Consider the following 16,998-nt stretch of genomic DNA (forward strand, 5'->3'; position numbering starts at 1 on the left):
ATTTTTAGCAAGTTGACCACATGATTAACTTTCGTGGGCCGCATAAAATGGCCTGGCGAGCCGGATCTGGCCCCCGGGCCTTGAGTTTAACACGTATAGTTTAGCTGATTGGTCAGACATTTTTGGCCTGACAGAGTGTCAGTATCGGGCTCCAGACAAAGTTGTTTTTTTTTATAGTGGCCCCTGATCGATAAATGACTGTGCTCTGAATTTTTTCATGACTGTAGTATCGGTTTTGAGTCCCTATAATTGTGCTATGTGACAAGCAGTGAGTGAATATATACAACAGACTGCTGTCCGAATGTGACGATACGTCGGCCACACAAGGTTTCATATGAGGGCAAGGTACTACCACTGTCTTACAATGCTGAAAGTGAACCAAATCAAAGTTTACCAACGTACGTTTAAAATATGCCCTTGTGCGGTTTATCAGCGCAAACTGAACAGACGTTGCAGGTGAGGCGACGTCATTGGCCAAGTTTGAGATAACGGCATTAAAGGCAAAGCTACACAATACATTCGGATATGTGACATATTTCCTCAAGATACACTGAATACACAAATTTTTTAAAAAAGTGTTGAGTTTTGTTCTCAGTCGCCCGAAACTATATCTGTGCGGGGCAAGAAGGTCAAAATGCACACAGAATGCATTTTTCAAAAGATTGCGGACATGACCAGATAGCAACATTTGCATTATGTCTGGGGATTGTTGTGCTGTGTGTAACCCAAAACTCAGTCCATTCATTCCAAAGTATTTAAACGCAATTTGAGCTCCTTTCACCGCCCCCCTAAAAACAAAACAAAAAAAAACTAAACAAACAATATTTCTCTTTCCAAGGTTACACAGCCCTCTCGCTGTCTCCCTTTACATCTCTCACCTCTGTCCAGCAAGTGCTCTCAATGGACGCAATCCATCCTTTCCACTCGTAAAATATGCGTGCCTTTATATATATTTATATATATATATTTTTTTAAATTATTATTTCTGTTTTATTCCTGTCATCTCAGCAGCACTGCATTCTGGGAGGGTGACTCATAGGGAAAACCCGCGCGGTGCGAAAGTGGAGAGGAGTAAAACTTGGGTCAGCTTGAAATGGAGAAGAGCAACCTGTGATCGGGCCCGAGCTATTACCTCATCCGAGAAATAAGTCGACTTCACCTCTCCGCTGCCTTTTCCCGTGTTGAGCCCAGCAAAACTCCACATCACGCTACTCGAACCCCCCCATCCAATGTACAGAAGATATGCATCGATTTTTTTTCTCTCTCCTCTGCCTACTACACCAGCATTTCCCCTTTTTGTATGTTCCCCATCTAAAAGAAAATGGTCCTTTCCAACCACATTTTGACCCTGGCGTATCCATGCTAAGATAAACTCAAGCTAGGGTTAAGGAACCAAGTTCGCTGCCCCTTTTGAGACACACATAAAGCAATTATAGAATGATCGAACGTCAGTGGCTTTTTAACAGTGCTGCTTGGTACCGCAGGGCAAGTAGCAAAGCCGCACACTCACCCCAATCATTCTACTTGCTCTGTCACTTTTTTCCTCCCCCCTCCCTTTAAGCCCAACCAGACTTGCTTGCAGCTAAAGGACAAAATTCAAACGTATTTACATGGCTGCCGTGGTTGAAAAGACCCCAGAAAAACATGATCAGAATTTCAATTTCTAAACAATGATGCTATTTTAGGTGTGTTAATTGGTCTTATATGAGTACAGTGGTACCTCTACTTACAAACGTCTCTTCATACGAAATGTAACGAAAGATACGGAAGGGAAAAATACAGTATGGGCCGCTACTCACAGCTCAGAGTTTCCTGAACGCAACATATATATAGCTGCTCTGCCATTGGCTATTACCTACAATCCTCCTGGCATCCCATTAGCTAAGAGGGACCTCTACCGAATGTGTCTGTGTGTAGATAGAGAGATACGTGTCTACACAGCATTCTCGTCATTCACCCCTCGGGCTATTAGGTGCTTGAAAAGAAAATATTTGGATTTTGCGGGGGCTTGGAACGGATTGGGGCATTTTAATGGAAAACGCGTCTCTACTTACAAAATTTTCAAGTAAAGAAATTTCTTCCAGAACCAATTAATTTTTGTAAGTAGAGGTACCATTATACATTCAAACACGTAACCCGAACCAAAACTCAAAGTTAAAACTCATGCTAATTTTACCCATTAGTGACCACACTCACTCAGTGATACTGCAAGAAATGGAAGAAAAGGGAATCCGAAGAAGCATGAGTGCGACAAGTCATTAAATTTGATCCAATACCGGTTTGGTTTGTTCACTCGTTAATTGCTCTTGTACACGAGTATGTCCAAGCATGTCTGTGTGTACAATGTCTGCTCTAGAAACAATTAGCAATGAGCCTCTAAGATCAGGAGCATATGTACACACGATTACACAGTAATATATTCTGTACGTTCTGAAGTTGGGCTTGACATTTGGTGTGTTCAACTTGAGTATATTTAAAAATGACCTACCTTTGCACTGGTTGGTGTTCTTATCCAGAATGGCCTTTGTCGACACGATCTTCCCGTACCTGCAAAGACAGAAAAGTAAATGTGTAAACAGTTTGCCATGTGTGAGGATTACTTTGATGTGTTAGCCTTATTTTTCTTTTGTTTGTTTGTTTGGGGGGGGGGGGGGTTATGTCAAATGGGGGCTCAACTGGCAATCCCAATTACGTTCTTGCTTTGTGGCTTCACAATAAAAGCCATTCAATGAGATCTACTGTCTCCGGTGCAATGCTGTTAATTGAAGAAACCTATGCGTGCTACAACATGGTCGGACAAGAATATGGTTCTCTATTGGCTTCCGTTCTATTTCGAGTCATTTATTAATACTCGGAATTGTAAAGTAGCCGACTTCTAAAGGCCACTGAGAGAAGCCACTTGAGGTTAATAAGCTCAAGTATGGATGACTTCAAATCTACACGCTGCTCAATGACATTTCTGAGAGTCACTGAACATTTTTTTTTCCAAAAGGTCGAATGCCAGACAGGTCGTGGAGAAGTTAAGTGGTTTGTACATGGCATTCTGATCAAAAATATCTTTTTCAATTCTGGATGAGAATGTTGCTGGGAGTAGAGTCTATTGAGAAGCCCGTGCTGTCTCGTGCAGAGCCATGCAGTGACCGGGGGGAGGCGGAGCTTGGGGCATTGCCAGCAGCACCAAAAGGTGTTCGAACGGTGATCATGTTAAATGAAATTAGTCTTTGAATCACTAAGCATTCCAAAAATGAAATCCCAAGTGTGTTTTGCTTTTCCCTTGGCTCGTTCGCCATCAGCCAACAGTTGGCAAAGAAGAAGTGTGATGACACTTAAAGCATAAATGGTATTATTGCGACTTTGATCGGCGCTAAAAACGTTCCTGCCGCGGTTGCTTGATACAATATGTCAGGCACATCTGATGTCCAACAATATACGGAGAGGGAGCTTTTTAGAGGAGATGCAAGAGGAAGAAAAGAGTGGATTGGACGAGAGATAAGGAGGCAAGCGGATGATGGATGACAAGACACGGGTAAAACTACTGATGAGACCATTGGGGGGATGTGGGGGGGGGGGGGGACAGAATGGAAAATTCAGGAATCTTTACCAGAAATAAAGTGATTCAATCTAAACTGTGTGGATCAGACATGTTTGGAAATATTTGCATTTATTATTATATATATATTTTTTAATCTGACGTTGCCCTCAAATTGCACTGCCGATAAAAAAAAAAAAAAAAAGCGTCTGCAGGTGTTGCCTAATCAACACTGGGAATTAACGGCATCTGGGAGGTGTGTGATGTTACGATGCAAGCGGACCCCAAATTCGCAAGCACGTTCAGAGCAGTTGATGGAAGAACTCCAAAGTTTCCCATTTTTGGTCCCTATGATGTGACTGTGGAAACAAATCTACATGATGTCCCCGTAATATGACAAATACACACACACACACGCACACACACACACACACTCATGTTCTGTGCGGAAAGAGCAGTGAAGCATCCCGGCCCATATTTCACCAGTGGGGGATAATTGTGCCATTTCTCAACGAGTGGCGGGGACTCTATTTACTGCACGCTGCGGTGGGGTGGGTGGTGTCTCTGAACTGATGAGCTCTGAGAGAGAAAACTACCAGTTCGTACAAATTCAGACACTGCATAAGTACACACACAAACACACACAGAGACAATCAGTGGATTGTCACTCTTCAGTAGATAAACAGGCCATATGGGTAATAGGCATGTGCATTCTCTTCCAAAACACAACAGGGAATACAGAGCAGTGCACGTTTTCCCTTGGAAAGACACGTGTGCTTTGCTGTGAAGCTAATATTGGAGTTACAAGCCTGACAGTGAAACAAACAAAAATAAAACAATTACTCATTGAAGTTAAGATGATAGTGATAGCATAAATATTAGTACGGCTAGCCACGGACAAATGAGTATCCGTTAGCTAGATAAACGTGGTACAGCGGTACCTCTACTTTCGAATGTCTCTTCATACGAAATTTTCATGTTATGAAATGCCTCAAAAGGTAAAATATTGCCTCTTGTTACAAAAGATACTTCAAGATATGAAGGGTAAAAATACAGAATGGGCCGCTAATCGCAGCTCCGAGTTTCCTGAACGCAACATACTTGGAGCTGCTCTGCCATTGGCTATTACCAAGCATCATCCTGGCATCCCATTGGCTAAGAGGGACCTCTACCGAATGTGTCTGTGTGTGTGTAGATAGATAGATATGCGTTTATGCAGCATCCTCGTCATTCGCCATGAGGCACAACTCTCATCGATTGTGCAATAATCTAATTGTAACGTGTATTTGTTACATATTTTGATGAGTTTTTATGCTTTAGGGAACTTATGTCTGAATTTTGGGGGGGGGTTGGAACGAATTAGGGCATTTACATGCTCTCTACTTACAACTATTTCTAGTTCAGAAATTTGTTCCAGAACCAATTAATTTCAAATGTAGAGGTACCACTGTATAGCTACATATGACTCAAAAACATGGTAAGAATGTTAAACATGGTATTGCATTAAGATGTATCCATTTTGACAAGGAGTGTTGGGTTCGAATCTTCAGTGTGGCTTCCCTGTTCTCCACCCATGTTATTTGGAGAACAAACTGTCCAGATGCGTGAATGTTTTTTGTGTCTACATGTTATTGCCTGGCGACCAGTTTAGGACGTACCCGCGTCATACTTGATGTCATGTTGGAGCGATTCCAGCGGTGCTGTAAAATCTTTCTGTTGATTAAAATGCCTAGAATAGTGCATAATATTTAATTTCCTGAATGATCTGACATTTTCGCTGACTATTTTTTCAATGAATATTTTTAAACACGACGTAGCCGATTCCTTGCGTCATTCCCATCTGAATACATCCATCGAACAAATGTCAGTTTAAATCCAACTTTGGGTATGAATAATTCCGGTCATAGCTGCACGTTTTGAATATGGGGATACCGTGGGTTGAGTATAATGCAGTATTTCAAATGCCAACTCATTCCTTTTTGCCCTCATTGAATTTTAAGAGATGGCCCATCAATTTGGTCCAAAGAGGCCTGACAAGAGCACGGCGGTTGAGATGAAAAAGCAAGGAGAAGTCGGCAGCAACCACCTACCCGTAATGGAGACATACAGGTAAGAGCGCGATATGCATGGATGTGGCGGTGTGCAGCTGCGGCCGAGCCTGCCCGGCTGACTCTGTGGCCTCAATGGCAGGCGGGCCTGAGGGAAGCTTTGATGTGACAGAGGCGGTGCCTGTGAAGCGCAGGTTTAACACTGTGATGCTGCTGCCGGGATGCAGGGCCTGTCTCGGTTAATCCTATTTCAATCACTCTCACAGCCTCTTATCTCTGACTCGGCTGGCCCTCAGCCCTCCCCCTCCTCATCCATCTTCTCCTATCTCCTGCTTCTACTCCTCTCTGTCGCGTTTTTATTTATTTTATATTTTATCTCTGTAAAATCGAGCGTTGCTCCTTCCTGTTCCGTATCCTTCATTGTTCTCTTTTTGTCCAGTGGCAATCCCATGCTGATCAGCATTGTGATGTAATCATGGATCAACACCGCAGGATGCCCCACTTTGGTGGGCGTGAAAACATAATGTTGGTTTGGCAGCTGTCTGAATGTTTGAAAAGAGAACTCGTGTTTTGCTCCAGTTCCCCATGTTATGTTCTGGGCAGCTGGGATACCGCACGCCATTACTGGATGGCGAAGAAATGGTACAGACGGATTCCGTTTCTAGGGTGAGGCTAAAAGGAGTGGCTTTTTGCTTTCAATTTCACACCTCGTCTATTTGGACGGGCGAACAAATGCAAGTCAAATCCACATTGTTGACGTTTTCGAACTAGTCCATCGTAAAACATTCTTAAGTCTTTCATTACACAAGACGTACTTGTACGTCTTTTTAAAATTAGGCCCCGCCTACCAAGGATGTACTTGTACGTCTAAGTCTTTATTTTTGCGTCATAGAGAGGAGGAGGGTCTGATGCAATCTCTGAATGAGAATAAGCCGTTTGCATTGTAAATCTTGTAAAAAAAAGCGACCAGTAGGTGGCAGTGGTGCCTCACGTGCTTGAAATGCATGCTTTTACAAAAAGCTCTTTTCCTCCGTTTTTTGCAGGAATCGCCATTTTCATGAAATTTAACCATTTTGGAATACCGATTGCTGAAGAATGGAAAAAGATGAAAGAAGATAGTCCAAACTTTATTTTGGTAGGCTCCATGTTTATATAGCATTAGAACCAAATATTCTGTGGGCCTTGCGAGATCAGTCAAAATCCAGTAAAACGCTGGGATTAGGGGGTTGCTCCGGTGAAAATGGCTGGGACTGAATGAGTTGAGGAACTTGAGTATTTGTATGTACAAACAGACTATTTTGGTGCGCATCCTCACAATTCCAAAACGATTACTGCAACCGGCCTAATCAAGCCCAATGCTCAATAGAAGGTGTTTTGCAGGAAATGTTATGTAACATGCGGAAACACCAATAAGACATTACGGCTAAACGTCCCAAAAAAAAAAAAAAAGACTTTCAGGATTTCAGGAACGAGAGCACAAAAAGGAGTGATGAAAGTCAAGTTTCCGGTCCAAAAAGAGAGGCAGCTGGACCCAAATGCCACAAAGACAAATAAGGCGAGATGTTGGACACCTGGCAGAAGGCAGAGCAGCTGTTCACTCCGCCACCACCACTGAGTTGACGTCATGAGTACACCACTGAGCGCTTCGCATGGCCTTGGAGCCGTTACTCATCCTCAAACATAACCCAGCATGAGACCTTTTTTTTTTTTTAAACGAAATTAGCATCCATGCCACTGTGACCTGATAACATGAGAAGCTGTCCACTGTAGTAACCGCTGTCCCTAAAAGGGTTAAAACAAAAAACACGACTACCGCTCGAGAAAACAAGTGGCCTTCAAACTTAGTTAAAATGATGGTGTGGGGGGGTGGGGGGTTCAGTTTACTGTAAACATTTACACGCGCATGACATCACAGGCATATATTTCGAAAAGAGAACTTGAACTATAAACCTCCACGCAAAGTTTAACTTCCCATTGCGACTCATTTTTCTGATGTTATTTCCACTAATAACATTCATGTGAAAAACAAATGCTCCAAAAAGGGTTTTAGGAGTTCATTGGAATTGTGGAAAGTTCAAGAGTGGATTTAATTTGGCGGTCGCAAGATAGACAGGCATTTTATGAAAAAGAAAAGGTCACGCAAAAAACAGGGTCTCGAGTTGAGGATTCAATTTTAAATCGAGTTTGTTGCAACAAGGTAAAAAAAAAAAAGAAGCAGCTAGTCATTCATACGGTTAAATTGCTTTGAAAAATTCTACTTATGTGTCATTAAAAGAGATCAGAACTAATGACTCATTTTGGGAAGTACTGAAAGTCTTTTGCACGCAACACACCTAATTCAAAAAGTATGTTTTAGCTCGGCACCAAAACTAACCAATCCGAGTACGTCATTCATGGAAAAAGTTATGGGAGGGGGTTGAGGGGGAGTGGGGGGGGTAGATTTCAAATACCAGCCCTAAGTCTAAAATCATTCTTCTGCTCACCAACAGTCCACAATCAACTGTTGGAAAGAAAGCGCAGCAATTCGGTTTAGTCCCGCCCAATGAAACATTGGTGCGGATAAATGGAGCGATAAACATCATCCAAAAAAAAAGAGGAAAGAGATGATGGAAGGTGAGAGATAAGGTGGGGAAGGAGAGGATGGAAGTGGCAAAGAAAGAGTGCTTTGTGTGAGAAAGTGAAATGAGAAAAAGGGGGAGGTTGTGAGAAAAAAAACTAAAAAAAAATTATAATTTGACACAAAAATTGTTCAGGTTCCAAGGAGAGCAGATGCTTCTGCTCAGCATGTCGCAATCTGCACATTCCCATCGCTATCTGTTGTATGTTTATGACATCTCGGCAAACTCAGCTTACCGGTTAACCAAGAAAAAATATACAGTTTAGGCATGCTTCAAAAAGTAATGGTAAAAAAGATTTTTCATTTGAATAAAATATTTTAGCTTTAATAAATATTTTTTTAATAAAATATTTTGAGCACCGTTGTCAAATTCAAGGCCTGGGGGCCTGAGCCGGCCCCCCACATCATTTTATTTAGTCGACAAGGGCAAATCAAACTTCTCTGATGATCGCTGAAATATGGATCAAAATTTCAACTTTTGATAAGTAATTTGTATTGTATTTGTAATGTATTGTACACATTTTCTTTATCCCAAAACCCTCATGACACTAACTTAACAAGCGTTCAACGAACCATTATTCTTGACTTCTTAATATTTTCACAGTCAGAATGGGCCTCCGAGGGAAACAAAAATGAGTTTGACATAGCCTGATTTAGAGTCTTCAATTAACGCATCTGACCTATTTTGGAGTGTCAAAAGCGTTGCGAGCACTTGAAAATCAAGAATCCCTCGGAATTGTGAGACAGATGGCAAACCGCGAGCCGCCAAAATATCAGTTGGTTTATTTTCACAGATCGTTCAGCTCCCATATGCGAGTTGCGGCTGACACCTTGTCAATGAAAGAAAATCAGGTTTAAAAGCGAACAAAAACGAAATACCCTTTTCCAAGGTCATCATTGAACTTTTGGGAGTGTGGTTGAGTCTTTAACCCAAGTGTGCGTGTATGTGTGTGTGGTCTTTGAATCTGGTCCAGAACACCTCTGCACACACATCTCGCCCGCCCGTGTCAGTTTGTTTTTCAACAGAACCCGCACGGGGCGTCTCTGATTAGCAGGCGGCAAGTGTCAACAGTGGACCTCGGAGAGTCATTAGGACTAATCTGACGGCGTTGAGTATGCAGGCACCGGCTCCCTAAAACAGGTGGTCCCAGGGTCACCCCTTTACTTTTCTACTTAGCATACCTCAAACATTTGTCGTCCAAGCGTCTTTCCGCCAGCACACACACGGGAGAGGTGATCTGGCCAATTGATGGTGATTAGCCATCGCTTTGGCTCGCCTCGTTCCAAAGTCATTGTGATTGAAAGTGCCGGCCCCCGGATCGCAAATTGGGTGAGGGGAAGCAGACGGGGGGGGGGGGGGGGGGGGGGAGCCAAATGAGAAGTAATGAGCATGTTTTGGGGGGGGAAGAGAATGTCAAATGTGTGGTCTGTGTTTATCCAGATGAGAGGGAACAAAATCCCTCGCTTTCTAACTTTCAACCTTTTTTTTTGTCTGATTAAAACCATGTTTGGATTCCGCAAGCGGGAGTGCAAATAAGAAAAAAAAAACGTCTTTAATCATTGGAGGGTGTAATGGCGTGTAAAGTCTGCTTTAACCCGCGGAGTTTGGGGTTCTGCAGGCTGAGTTGTACATTTTGGCATTTAAGAAAAAAAAAACATCTTTGGTTTGGACGGGACTAAAGTTGAGCTTTGGTTTGGCCCTGAGCCTCAACCTGGCTGGTTGAAGCCAAGAAGTTTTTCTCACAGAAGCGGTCGTTGTGCACCCCCTCGTACGAGCCTCGCCAGGCAACTAAGAGGGCCTCTTGCTATTTGGCTGCGCACCCAACAAAGCTGCTTTCCATTCCTTTGGCTTGTCGGTACACCGATATATCACAATGATGGCTGTGAAGAATCTAAAAGCCATCCAGTTGAGTAAAAACAAAAAATAAGCACGCACCCATTTCATTACTTGCTCAACCGCTATCGGCAAGTCATTCCAAACAATGGGAGAAAGCTGCAGCTGTACAGATGTACCTCTACTTACGAAATTAATTGGCTCTGGAAGAAATTTCTTAACTAGAAGATTGTGGAAGTAGAGACGCGTTTTCCATGTAAATGCCCTAATCCGTTCCAAGCCACCCCAAAATTTAGACATAAATGCTTTCTAAAGCATAAAAATGCATCAAAATATGTAACAAATACATGTGACCATTAGATTATTCATCAATAAATGAGAGTTGTTCATAATGCTAAAAACAAAGATTAAATCATAAAAATGATGGTCATTTAACTATTAACTGTGTCATCGTTTTTTGCCCTCTTTAGATCATGTTCTCTCTCAGAAGTGGTTTTCGCTGGCGTTTTGTCACGAAGTGACCCAAGGACGTTTGGTTTTGTCGGCTTTTAACAATCTTTCGAAAATCTCCAAGGCACACATCAGCATAGTGAGCAATCGCCCGACTGGTGAACACTTTTTCTGGGTTATTTTACATTTACAGAAAACTATCGGAACGCTTCATGGCCCGAGGGGCAAATGACAAGGAGGCTGCATCGACACATATCTATTTTTCTACACACAGACTCATACGGTAGAGGTCCCTATTAGACAATGGGATGCCAGGAAGATGCTCGGTAATAGCCAAAGGCAAAGCAGCTATAACTATGCTGCGTTCAGGAAACTTGTGGCTGAGAGTAGCGGCTCATATTGTATTTTTACCTTTCGTATCTTGAAATTTATTTCGTACCAAGAGGCAATATTTTCCTGTTAAGGTGTTTCGTAATTTGAAAATTTCGCATGAAGGGATGTTCGTAAATAGAGGTACCACTGTAGTTTATTCCAAATAATAAATGAGACAAACCTTTACCTTTGGTACTGAGATATATGGATATTTCATGGCAGGACAGTTCCTTTAAATTTGTAAAAAAAAAAATAATTAAAATTTAAAATAAAATATAGCATTTACCAAAATTGCAGTTAAAAGCAATTTGTCACGCCGCTTAAGCAAGAGTAGAAAATTACACCCGCATCCCCTCCACCCCAAAAAAATAAAAAATACAATAAGTGGAGAATATTTATGTTTGTATGTCAGACCACATTAAAACATTTTGATTCTGATTCCGGGGTAGGGAGAATTATTCCATCATGACTTTCTTCAACATGAAGGCTCTGGGGGAGAAACTATGAAATGATTATCGGCTGCGCTGGTGGGAAGTAAACAACATGTCCTCTAATTATGTGTGGTGCTTTTAATACATAATTCAGAAACGGAAAGGTCTTTTCTTCCGAGAGGGAAGTGTGAACTTTCGGAGGTTAATGAAAACGTGCCAACATTGTGGCAGTGAAAAATGACAGTTCATAACTGGGAGGGTCCGACCGCAGTTGAAATGCTTTTCTTGGCGCCGTGCAGGAGCCTTTGGGAGCAGCAACATGTTCTGCTGTCAAAAATGTTACGGAGATAGTGGCAAAAGAGCGTGGCGGGGTCTTCTTTTCGGTGAAAGTGTGTGATGCAACAATTTGGCTTTCCTCTGTCTCTCACTCTCACAAACACACACACTTTTTTTTTTTTTCAAAATGGCAGACAAGCCCGTGATACTGATAAGAAAAAAAACAGCTTAGCCAGCTAATGGAATAGAAGTTTTTTCATATCTGAAAGCCCTCAGTCCCATTTTTAGTCAGCATTAATGTTTAACACGGGTGAGCTGACAGTCTGGATTTGTCGGCTGTTAGAGCGGAGCATGAGAAGGGGTACGACTGGCTCCAGATTCTGACCTTTCGTCGAATGCTACAATCTGCGTGCCGCCGGAATGCCGCATGGGCTAATTAGTTTCGGTGGCATTGAATTTTGACGGGCACGGCGCACCTCAGGCAGCGTTGGGGCCACTTTTGATAGAAAGCATGCATAGACATAAAACGAGAGGGTCGGGAAAAGATAAGGGCAGCGAGACGGATCCATGGAGTCGAAATTGCAATGCAAACTGCCACAAACGTAGACATTCCTGATGGATTTTGTACAGCAAAATAAGTTCAGGAAAAATTATACCCGGAGCTCATGTCAGGCGAAAGTACAGCTCATTTCTAAGATGAACTTCACTAATGTGATTTGCTTCTTGGCTTGTGTGTGTGTGTGTGTGTGTGTGTGTGGTTTTTAATTCGCAGTATTTCCTGCTTGTTGCCGTTTTCAGAGCCGTTGGGGCCCCTCAAGGAATTTGTATGAAACAACTGACTCCTAACATGATTACCAAAACAGACTGGACAACACGTTCCCGACTGAAAATGATTTGTGAATCATTGGCCGCACGAACTTGATGATGCAACTCGAGTGTTGTTTTGAGGTTTGTATTTTCCCAATCACCAAGCCTCGCCTCCCAGTCATGATTTCGAGCCCTTTTTTATTTTTGTAGTATTTTAAATGTGAACAGGCATAACAGAAGTGAAGAAATTTATGTCTGTATCCGTGTTCACTTTTTATGTGTCTGTGTGCGAAAGAGAGAATTTCATAGAGAGCCAACAACACTCTGACTGCGTGTTTGAGCTTGATGAGGTCTCGGTCCGCAATTCCTCGGGGACATGGTCCAATCTAGGATTTATTAGGCTTTATTGAGCTTTGTGCAGGCAAGGCCTTTTTTTGGCCTCTCTATCGAGAACATTTTGCGGAACTGGAAGAGTACCTTTGTGGGGCTCGAAAATTCCCTACAAATATTTGATCGCAGTGTAATTGGGTGCACGCAGGATTGAACGTGACCTTTTGTCCATAATTCTGTATTGTGTGCGACCTTTTGCGAGTGTGTTGGTTGGTAATTGAGTTTTAGTTTGATCAAATTGGCATTTTGAAAGCTTAATTACGTCCTGTGATGGAAACGGCAATGGGCTTCTACGATGACGACATCCGTAAGGGGCCAAGAGAAAAGCAGATCATCAAGCATTTTGATTGTTTTCATGGTAGTTTGATTTTTGGTTCATTTTGCCTTTGATGAAATTCAGTCTGCATTTTTTTTTAAATTCGTCCATTACCGTATTTCCCACACTAAAAGGCGCACTGGATTATGAGGCGCACCTTCAATGAATGGCCTATTTTGTGATTTTTTTGCAAATATTGGACGCACCGCGTTATAATATGCAATCTACAATGCATCCACTAGATGGAGCTACGCTGAAGGAGATGCCAACAGAACACTACACTACACCCTGATTTGTATAGCGACGATCAGATGTCAGTAAAACGTATTTAATAAAGCAGCGACACAGTACACGTAACCAACAGCAAGTTATAACATTGACTCGTTAACGTTGAACTCTCTTGCCGCTGCTCTACTTCCGTGTTCAACGGCGAAACCGATCGCATTAAGTTTGAACTCTGCGTTGTAAGCATGTCTCTAGCAAGGAGCCATTTTGGGGTCGAAATATTACCGTATTTTACCGCATCGGATTTTAAGGCGCGTTGTGAGCTTTTAAGAAAATGGAAGGCTTTTAGGTGTGCCTTTAAGTGCGGAAACTACGGTACTTTATTTTCTATTTAAATATATGGACTGTGTGTCAAGTTACTCAATATTCCATATTAAAAGTAAAATAAGCTATAATTGTAAAACGACTGTTTAACCTTCATTCCTCTGCGTGGACGCAATCAATAGCCTACATGAACCCTGAAAGCTCATGGATGATATTGATTGACAAAGACAAAAACAAAAGGACCATTTGACTACAATTCTAGTTCGTTTGAGTTGCTTTTACAAACGTAAGATGTAGTTTCAGTTTGGTTTTTTTTTTGTTCATTGGAGAGCATTTTCGATTTAATTCTATTTTGTTTGCGATACATCAAATGAAAAGAAATTGCGCCTCAGGCATTGCTTAGTGCATTTTGATCTAAAGGCAGTCACCATCCAGCCATGGTGCTTCTCGTTGCCTCACAGAACCTTGCAGTGCATTTCCATTTTCATTTTCACGTTGTTACCCAGCCTGAAATCCATTTAGGTCTCGTGAGGGTGCTTTTAATTTTTAGTCATATACAGAACCTGCTAAGCATGAATCCAGTTGATGATGGCGCGTTGGAAAAATGCAAGAGGTGAACTTAAATTACACAGGTCAAAATGGCGTCCGTCTCCCACCAAGTAATGTAAATTTTAATTAATAATTATTTCCATTAACGCACTCGCGCCCGGTTGTGGGCTATGCTTGCACAAGGTAATGCGGCTTAAATTAAAAGCTGCCTCGCCTGTAGGTGAATAAAATATGCACAATTATAGAATCAGCTCTCAGTATTATGCAGTGCGGCCCTAAATAGCCGCAAATGTCAAACGCAATGCTAAACGGAACGGCTCATAAAATATTCTCTCACAAAAGGTGAGCATTAATACGATTGTATTTTATCTGATTGAAAAATGTGCACGTGTGCTGTATTTCATTGCATTGATTTCACTTTTTTTTAATGATTATTCATTTTTAAAAAAGGAATTTAAATTGTATTGATCGACTCAGCCCCACTCACCTATTTTTAATATGCTTATATTTACAGTTGATATTTTATATTTACGTACTTTTTGTCTTCTACTTTCTCCCTTTGATAATGTTGCTGCTATAAATTGGGAATTTCTCCATTGTGAGACAAATAAAGGTTATGTTATCTTATTTTTAAGGATGTACGAAGTGTGCCGCCGGTACATGTGAAGGTATCTTTATTTACAGAAGTGGAACTGTTGCCAGGACTTACGGTTGACAGAGTTTGATGAGGTCCTGGTCGGTGGTCCCGGGTGGCAGGCCTCGGATGTACAGGTTGGTCTTACTCAGTTGCTCCGCCGCTCCCTGGCTGCAGTTGTTGGTGCTGGGGCTGGGAGGAGCCATGGGATGAGGGGGTGGAGCATAGGGCTGCTAAGAAGAGAAGGGAAGAAAAGATCATCATGTTCATGACATTTGAGTTGACTTGACATTGAATTTTAAATCATTTCAATCAATGATTTCATTGTTAAAATCGCTCTATTTGCGTATTGGCCGTTCAAAGACGTGGGCAAATATTCTTTGGTTTTTTTTTCTTGCTGTCACATTGTGAAATGGTGCGGAATTGACTGAAACATCATCACAAACTTGGAAAACATATATTCAAAAATTCACTTCTGGCCTTATTGGAAACGTATGTTTCAGTGAAGCTCAAAATTGAAATAGAGGCTAATCCTCTACCTAGATTGGGTTCGTGTTTTTTATATTCCAGTCATGAACCTCACTGCACTGGACAGCATGCATGACGGCAAGTCAGGCTCTTGACGTTAAAACCTTATTTGTCCGAAAAATTTTTTTTATAATAATACAGTAATAACAATAAATAAAATTACAAATAGACAAATATTGTCAGGTTTTTGAGGTTTCGTTCCGTCAAAACTGAGCACCTAATTTTGATCCCTCGGGCCATGATCCAAAATGCATCGAATATGCAGTCTGCTCTGATGTGCTTGTTGTGCTGTTAGCGGTGATGCACGGCGGTGAGGTTTTCCAGCTCGTCGCTATTTATATCTGTGCAGGAACACTGCACACACTAACACAGAGAAGGAATCTGAACACGGTGGGCATAAGCATCAAAGATCAAAAGAGCAATTAGAGAAGAACGAGAGGCTAAGAAGGTACCAAGAAACAAAACCTACTCTAGAATTATGGCTGGCAAAAGGAGAGAAGAAGGAGGGGAGGTCCACATGACTAAATATCACCTCAAGTTAACCAAGTTAACCCATTGCCCTCCCCAGAGAGAACCTTCGGAACCCGCCGAGTTCCTTTTACACACACACACACTCACACACAGTTTTAACACGCCCGTAAACTCACACACCATTAGCTCTCCATTCTTCCCCACATGTTAGCGGCGTTTGCTGGAGCATGGCTGATTTGATGCGCTATTTTAAGCGCCTGCGCCATTGCCAGCGTGTCGCCCGCAAGTCCTCAGACAAAGTGCCGGGCTCCACTGAGCGTGAAGAGGGAGCCGCGTCCATCAATGGACGGCCAATTACCATGCTGAGCTAAGTGGAACTAATAGTCAGCTACTCGCAGGGTACAAACACACACACAGGTGATAAGACAGAAATACACACACACACACACACACACAATGAACTATAAAGCTATTAAGTCTCAGGTTGAAGTTTAAAGGTTTAACCTTTAACCTTGCATATGCAATCTGCATCCAATAAAAAATGTATTGAAATTATTGCACTTAAGGAACATGTCCAGTAATAATAATCCTAATAAAATCCATGATGACCTCGCCCACTGCCCGAAGACAGCTGAGATAGGCTCCAGCACCCCCCCGCGACCCTCGCGAGGATAAGCGGATTCGAGAATGGGTGGATGGATCGTTGTTCTTTTTCCCAATCCCAGCATGTATCGGTTTGGAAAGTTTGAGCCCAAGGACAATAAAAAATGTTGTCACAACATCAGTGGATGCATCCAATTAGATTGCTGCGACATCTTTTTCCAATGCGGTTCAGTCCCTGGGGGCCATATTTGTGCAGTATGTGGGGATTTCGATAGGATGCGGTCATAAATTAGCCAGTGTTGGTGTCCTTCAATACTTTTGTATTGGTTATTTTGGCCTCGCCCACAGCATTCTAAGCAATCGGCATTAAATAAATGTCACTATAGTCTTCCAATCAAGCGAAAACAAACACAGTGCAATGTCCCCTACCATTTCTTTATAGATATATATATATTTTTTTTAAACGATTTTTGCATCACACACACACACATTATCGGTGGATGGACGGCTGGTGCCTCCCTGAAAATTCCACCTACCGTCAATGGTTACGCTGCTCATTGGTTTCCTCTCATCGATTTCAAATTTAAAACGACT

At 42.0% G+C, this 16,998-nt stretch overlaps 1 protein-coding gene across 3 annotated transcripts in view; it reads right to left on the reverse strand.

Annotated features, from left to right (window-relative positions):
* rbms3 (RNA binding motif, single stranded interacting protein) overlaps window positions 1–16,998 on the reverse strand; it is a 176,350-nt gene that overhangs the window by 124,371 nt on the left and 34,981 nt on the right. For 2 of the 3 annotated variants that reach the window (XM_086136869.1, XM_086136868.1), the window contains exons 2-3: window positions 14,878–15,035; window positions 2,489–2,547 (exon numbers count right to left, since the gene is read on the reverse strand). In XM_086136869.1, coding sequence (XP_085992995.1) covers window positions 2,489–2,547; window positions 14,878–15,035 — 217 coding nt within the window. The remainder of the gene's footprint in view (window positions 1–2,488; window positions 2,548–14,877; window positions 15,036–16,998) is intronic. The other variant, XM_086136870.1, reaches the window with a different exon arrangement.

The sequence above is a fragment of the Hippocampus guttulatus genome, chromosome 18, assembly GCF_054856545.1.
Source record: "Hippocampus guttulatus isolate MCC_2025c chromosome 18, RoL_Hgut_1.0, whole genome shotgun sequence".
NCBI lineage: Eukaryota > Metazoa > Chordata > Actinopteri > Syngnathiformes > Syngnathidae > Hippocampus > Hippocampus guttulatus.